At 51.1% G+C, this 6826-nt stretch overlaps 1 protein-coding gene across 1 annotated transcript; it reads left to right on the top strand.

Annotated features, from left to right (window-relative positions):
- Positions 1-203: 203 nt before the first annotated feature.
- On the top strand, positions 204-6611 carry LOC129522967 (tubulin alpha-1B chain-like). Its single transcript, XM_055345540.1, has 4 exons — positions 204-221; positions 3738-3960; positions 4680-4828; positions 5631-6611. Exons 1-4 carry the CDS (start codon positions 219-221, stop codon positions 6609-6611), a joined length of 1356 nt encoding a protein of 451 aa, XP_055201515.1. The 5' UTR covers positions 204-218.
- Positions 6612-6826: the final 215 nt, after the last annotated feature.

Here is a 6826-nt window from a genome sequence, read left to right on the forward strand (position 1 = left end):
CCACCCCACCTTGCTGCCCTGTTTGAGCCCAGGCCCAGCACTTGGTAACCAAGTCAACAAGCCTGCCCTCCTGGGGCCGTTTCTAACAACATTTTCCCAGCTGATAGCCGGCTGCAGAGTATAAGGAGGCCAGTGGGTCTCTCACAGACCCATATCTGCCTCTCATCAAACAGCAGACAGATAGACAGACAATCCTAGCCAGCCCCAAGCGAAGCGGCATGGTAAGCCGGGTTGGGGGCTTGGGCCCGCAAGTGAGGATCCTAGTGGCCCTAGGTGGGTGGTGTGAAGGACCCTTGGGGAGTCCAAGTGTTCCCGGGGCTGGTGTGTGGCCAGGTGAGGTGGGGAGAAGGAAAGACTTCCAGATGTGAGTGTGGCTCCCCAAGTGTATAGGTATGTGAGAATGCATGCAGAGGTGGAGAACAGGGTTATGGGAACCAGGACGTGGGTCTGAGCCTCTGCTCAGGAGTAGGGCTGCTGAGGGGCTCTGAATTTAGGGGTAGGGGTATAGACTCAGCAAGACTGGAGCAAGAAGTGCTGGCACTTTAAAAAACCTGGCCCCACAGCAGATTTACTGTTGGCCTCTCATCTCACCTCCCAGCTGTAGGGACACATCCTTACCACCCTGCCCAGCTGATGTGTCTGATCTGACCCCTTATTTCAACAGAGAGAGTGAGGAGGAAGGGGAGGGAAAGGGAAGGTGCTCCTGCTTATTGAAAGCTGGCTGTGTGGGGGGCTCATTTGGTATCTTTTGCCAGGCTCCCCATCAGGAGGGATAGAAGAGCTGTGAAGAGCATGGCTGGAGCCAAGCTGTTCTCACTCTGAATATCACTGGTTTACTCATGACCTTGAGCTCATTGCTTAATCTCTCTGAGGGTCAGTTTCCTCATGTGCAAAATGGTGGCATGAAAGTACCCACTTATAGGATTGTCACGAAGATGAAATGGGATAACATTAGGTGGAGCGCTTAGCATAGGGTCCCTAATTAATGCTTAGCACAGGGGAACTAAGTGGCATAATGACAAAGCCCAACAGGTACAAGATCATACTATTTCTACATTCAAGAAAAGGGCACTAGAGACGCTGAAGAGAAATAACTTGTCTGAGGTCATAGGGGGATGGGCACTTGACCTTAAATCTATGTGATTCCAGGGGTTGAGTTCTTTGCCCTGCACCTGTTGCCCCACAGTAAGGGTTGTCGTTTCTAGCATCTCAAGTATACCCAAGAGGTCAGAGACACCTTGTGTGGGCCTGCAGCAGTCACAGGGGCCAAGATGTTGTCTGGCTTTGTAGACAGAGCCTGGACGGGCTTGGTTACAACAGCTGGTGCTGGGCTGTCAGTGGATTGGTAAGCCCTGTTAGTCCTCCCTGTGAGATAGGGGGATTTCTGGAATCCTTTTGTCCCTAAACATCCCCAGCTTAACTCATTACCTTCTCTTTTTAATGACCGCAGAGGTTGGGGGATGGGAGTTGGGCAGGTGACCCAACACGTATGGTGCACCCAGTTTGTGTCATACAGTGAGCCAGGCAACTTGTAGGCATTTCTTCATTTAATCCCCCTAGGAGGGCAGCCCGGGTGGCTCAGAGGTTTAGCGCTGCCTTTAGCCCAGGGCCTGATCCTGGGGACCAGGGATCCAGTCCCACATCGGGCTCCCTGCATGGAGCCTGCTTCTCCCTCTGCCTGTGTCTCTGCCTCTGTGTGTGTGTGTGTGTGTGTGTGTGTGTGTGTGTTTCTCATGAATAAATAAATAATATCTTTTTAAAAAATCCTCCTAGGAATTCTGTGGGGGGGGACTCTTATTATTGCCCCAGTTCATGGGATGGTGGGAGGCCCACAGAGGGGTTAACGCTCTTGCCCAAGGCAAGTAGAGAAGTAACAATGATGCATGATTTAATCCCAGTCATCTCAAAATCCAAATCAAGGCCCTTGTGTCACATTTTTAAAAAGTCAGTCAAGTGTTAAATTTATGGAGAAAGCATCCTCGTTAAAAATTATGAAATATGGGCAGCCCGGGTGGTTCAACGGTTTAGCTCTGCCTTCAGCCCACAGCGTGATTCTGGGGACCTGAGATCAAGTCCCACGTCGGGCTTCCTGCATGGAGCCTGCTTCTCCCTCTGCCTGTGTCTCTGCCCCCTTCTCTCTCTTTGTGTCTCTCATGAATAAATTAATAAAATCTTTTTTAAAAATTATGAAATATTCCAGGCAGGAAAGTGTAAAGAACAATATAATAAACACCTGCTACCCAGCTTAAGAAATAGAATCTCTCTCCAACTGCATTCACCTCCCTCTTCTATCGAGAGAGCCATTGTTCCAAATTTAGTGTTAATATTTTCTCTTGCTTTCTTTATTTTTGTAATATACACACTACAAGATTATGTAGTAAAATATAAATTTATCTGTAAATGACGCACAACATTGTTTTACGAGTTAAAGATTTTTATAAATGGTATCATATGGTATGATTCTTCCTTAATTTGCTTTTTTGTTTTTCTGGTAAGAACTTTCTGGTAAGATTCTTTCTTGTAACTCATCCATTTCTACTTCTGAATCATTCTTCATCCATCTTCTCCTGTGGAAGGACATTTAATTGGCTTCCGTTGCTATGGTGCTGTGATTGTTCTTGCACCTACTCTTGTTTACCTGTGTGAGAACTTCTCTAGAGCAAGCACATCACCAGCTTTCCTAGATATTGCCAAATTTTTCTCCAAAAGAGATCATCAATTTAGGCTTCTACCAACTATTTAAGGGATCCCATTTCTCCACATCCTCCACATGGATAAGCCTTAAAGCTTGGGGAAACCTGATGGATGTGCTCATTTTGCTTTTAAGGCCTGTGGTAATTACTTCGCAAGCAGAGCAAGGAGGCAGAGTCTGATACCCCACCTACCACACTGTCACACACCTGTTAATGTGTGAAACTCTCCTGGCCCCCCACAGTGAGCCACCTGAAGCCAGGGCCCATGCATTAGGTGCCATGTATCCCCAGTGTCAACACAGTGTCAGGAGCATAGCAGAACCTCAAAATATTTGATGAAGCCAGAAGTCCAACCATCTTGATTCTCATGGGGCTCCCCAGGAGAAGGTATTGACCTTTCTGATTTCTGGGACCAAGAATTTTATGCCTGTCCTGCTTTAGGGGCCAAGCATTCTTTGACACCAGCCTTGAATCGTGGGAGGAAGACCTTCTACACAGCCCCACTCCACTCCACTGCAGAATTATGCACACCCAAGAGGGGAAAAAACAGCATATCTCCCTCCATTCCAGGTCCACTCTTCCCTTCCTTGCTGGCATTTCTAAGCTGTAGCACGAATCTAGAGATATTCCTGCTTTCAAAACCTCTCCCTTGCCTCTGATCCCTGAAACCTGCCTTGAATCTTACTTTTCTCGCCAATGGCCCTTAATTTTTTTTTCTGAACATGGGTGGATTGACTATCATGCTCTTCCAGACTCATCTGACCCCTTCAACGCTCCTTAAGATGCTTAGTCACTGAGCAAAACTATAATCTTAGAACTGCCCACATCTGCTTCCTGACAGTTTGGGCCCAGCCCCCTGGAGCCACTGCCTGTGGATCTCTGAGGCCACCAGTCAATGCTTAGACACAGGAGAGGGGGCGAGTTGGGCAGGAACCTTTGGCCTCAGCCAGAGAGCCACTCAGGAAAAGATTGCAGGCAGGAACCGTGACCAGGCACAACAGTCTCCTCTCTGCTAAAAGTGTTCTCTGCACTTTGCCTGCTCAGCGTGAGTGCATTTCAGTCCATGTGGGGCAGGCCGGTGTGCAAATTGGCAATGCCTGCTGGGAGCTCTACTGTCTGGAACATGGGATCCAACCCGATGGACAGATGCCCAGTGACAAGACCATCGGTGGAGGGGACGACTCCTTCAACACCTTCTTTAGTGAAACTGGGGCTGGGAAACATGTGCCCCGGGCGGTGTTTGTGGATCTGGAGCCCACTGTGATTGGTGAGTGATGCTCAGTCTCTGCCACATGTGTCACCTTGTCCCAGGTACCACAGCAAGTCCTTCTCCATAACTAGAGCACTAGAATTTGTAGTTCCCATGTGCGGCAGCCCATTAAACCACAGATCTGGGACACCTGGGTGGCTCAGTGGTTGAGCGCCTGCCTTCAAGCTCAGGGCGTGATCCTGGTCTGGGGATCGGATCCCACATCGGGCTCCCTGCATGGCGCCTGCTTCTCCCTATGTCTATGTCTCTGCCTCTTTCTCTTTGTCTCTCATGAATAAATAAATAAAATCTTAAAAACAAACAAACAAACATAGATCTGCTGTCACTCAGCTCCAGAGTCTCAGGGTTGCTCCATATCCCTTTCTTGTTTGTCGAAGAATACTAAGAGTCAAGGGCAATAGCATCAGCCCGAATGGGGCTCCCCTAGGGTAGGACCTGGGGCCTGGTGACCCCACCCCTTCTGGGTAACCTGGGAAGCCAGGCTGCAAGGGCAGGGAGGCGTTTAAAACTCTGCCCATTGGGATCCCTGGGTGGCGCAGCAGTTTAGCGCCTGCCTTTGGCCCAGGGCGCGATTCTGGAGACCCGGGATCGAATCCCACATTGGGGTCCCGGTGCATGGAGCCTGCTTCTCCCTCTGCCTGTCTCTGCCTCTCTCTCTCTGTGTGTGTGACTATCATAAATAAATAAATAATTAAAAAAAACTCTGCCCATTGCAGATGAGGTTCGGACAGGCACATACCGCCAGCTCTTCCACCCAGAGCAGCTCATCACTGGCAAGGAAGATGCTGCCAATAACTATGCCCGAGGTCACTACACCATTGGAAAGGAGCTCATCGACCTGGTACTGGACCGAATTCGGAAGCTGGTGAGTGGTGGTGGCTGAGGGCTGGGGAAGGAGGAATCTGGATTCCTGTAGTGAAGAGATCTGGACACTATGCAGGAAGAGCAGCTTTAGCCCTTGGGAGAGCCTTCTGGATGAGTTTTATTTTATTTTTGGATGAGATTTAAAGATGCAGGATCAGGACCAGTGAGGAGGGGCCCTACACATTGATCAGGGGAGGTAGAGCGGAAGCTCCAGCCTGGAGCTGGGTGTCCTCTTTACCTCCTATAGCAACTAGCCCAAGGCCTGGCAGAGTGGCCACCAGGACAAACATGACCATGGGCTGCCTGGCCAAGCTATGGAGGTCCATACGCATTCCTAAAATAGGAATTGCAGGGATCTAGCAGAAATCCCAATGAAAAGCAGGGATCCAAATAATCCTGACCCAGGGCTCTATGACCAAAATTGGCCTCCACTGAGGATGGGGGATCAGGTTCCTGGGTTGTTGATCTCAGTATGGAAGTCCTCCAGAAACATGTAAAATTAAATCAGGGGTAAACAGGTATGGAGCTGGGTGGGGTTGGCAAGTTATGGTGACAAAAGTGACTATGCCACGAGATTCTAGAGAGCTGTTGTAGAGACCTCAGGTGGGTTTAGAGAGGAAGAGGAACAAGAGGAGAGAGAGTGGGCCCTCCCTATGAGGATCTGTTTTGTGCTCTTGAAAAAAAATCTTCCAAGGATTCAATGAAAGAAATGTTTGGGGAATTTGAAACAGCAGGAGCTGGTTCTTTCCTTTTCATCAGCTCTGCCTCATATCCCACATTTCTCTTCACCGTCTACTTTCTAGGCTGACCAGTGCACGGGACTCCAAGGGTTCCTCATCTTCCACAGCTTCGGAGGGGGCACCGGCTCGGGCTTCACCTCACTCCTGATGGAGCGGCTCTCGGTTGACTACGGCAAGAAGTCCAAGCTGGAGTTCTCCATCTACCCCGCCCCCCAGGTGTCCACAGCCGTGGTGGAGCCCTACAACTCCATCCTGACCACCCACACCACCCTGGAGCACTCGGACTGTGCCTTCATGGTGGACAACGAGGCCATCTACGACATCTGCCGCCGCAACCTGGACATCGAGCGCCCCACCTACACCAACCTCAACCGGCTCATCAGCCAAATCGTCTCCTCCATCACGGCTTCCCTGCGCTTCGACGGGGCCCTCAACGTGGACCTGACGGAGTTCCAGACCAACCTGGTGCCCTACCCTCGCATCCACTTCCCGCTGGCCACGTACGCGCCGGTCATCTCCGCGGAGAAGGCCTACCACGAGCAGCTGTCGGTGGCGGAGATCACCAACGCCTGCTTCGAGCCCGCCAACCAGATGGTGAAGTGTGATCCTCGCCACGGCAAGTACATGGCCTGCTGCCTGCTGTACCGGGGCGACGTGGTGCCCAAGGATGTCAACGCCGCCATCGCCGCCATCAAGACCAAGCGCAGTATTCAGTTTGTGGACTGGTGCCCCACGGGCTTCAAGGTGGGGATCAACTACCAGCCACCCACCGTGGTGCCCGGGGGCGACCTGGCCAAGGTGCAGCGCGCCGTGTGCATGCTGAGCAACACGACCGCCATCGCCGAGGCCTGGGCCCGCCTGGACCACAAGTTCGACCTGATGTACGCCAAGAGGGCCTTTGTGCACTGGTACGTGGGCGAGGGCATGGAGGAGGGGGAGTTCTCTGAGGCCCGGGAGGATATGGCTGCCCTGGAGAAGGATTACGAGGAGGTGGGCATGGATAGCGTGGAGGGGGAGGGAGAAGAGGAGGGAGATGAATACTAGGGGAACCCCATGTGCCTGTCCTAAATAAAGTGCTGTGTTGTGGCCTTACCCTCTCGCAAGTGTCTTTTGCTCTTGGGAAAATCTGCAGAGCAGGGCTTTCTGCTTCAAGAGAGATAGGAAGGCTGGGATCTTAACCTGGGTTCCCCAGAAACCAGATCTGGTTCCAGATTTTAGGAAAGAGTGAAGTTCCAAGAACCACAATGGGAAAAAAAAAA

Source organism: Nyctereutes procyonoides, unplaced genomic scaffold, assembly GCF_905146905.1.
Source record: "Nyctereutes procyonoides isolate TBG_1078 unplaced genomic scaffold, NYPRO_anot_genome, whole genome shotgun sequence".
Lineage (NCBI taxonomy): Eukaryota > Metazoa > Chordata > Mammalia > Carnivora > Canidae > Nyctereutes > Nyctereutes procyonoides.

Excerpts from the sequence above, each read along its gene's own strand:
- LOC129522967 (XM_055345540.1), top strand. Across the intron at positions 3,961-4,679 it reads TCTGGAGCCCACTGTGATTG|ATGAGGTTCGGACAGGCACA; the intron begins GTGAGTGATGCT and ends TGCCCATTGCAG. Across the intron at positions 4,829-5,630 it reads TGGACCGAATTCGGAAGCTG|GCTGACCAGTGCACGGGACT; the intron begins GTGAGTGGTGGT and ends TCTACTTTCTAG.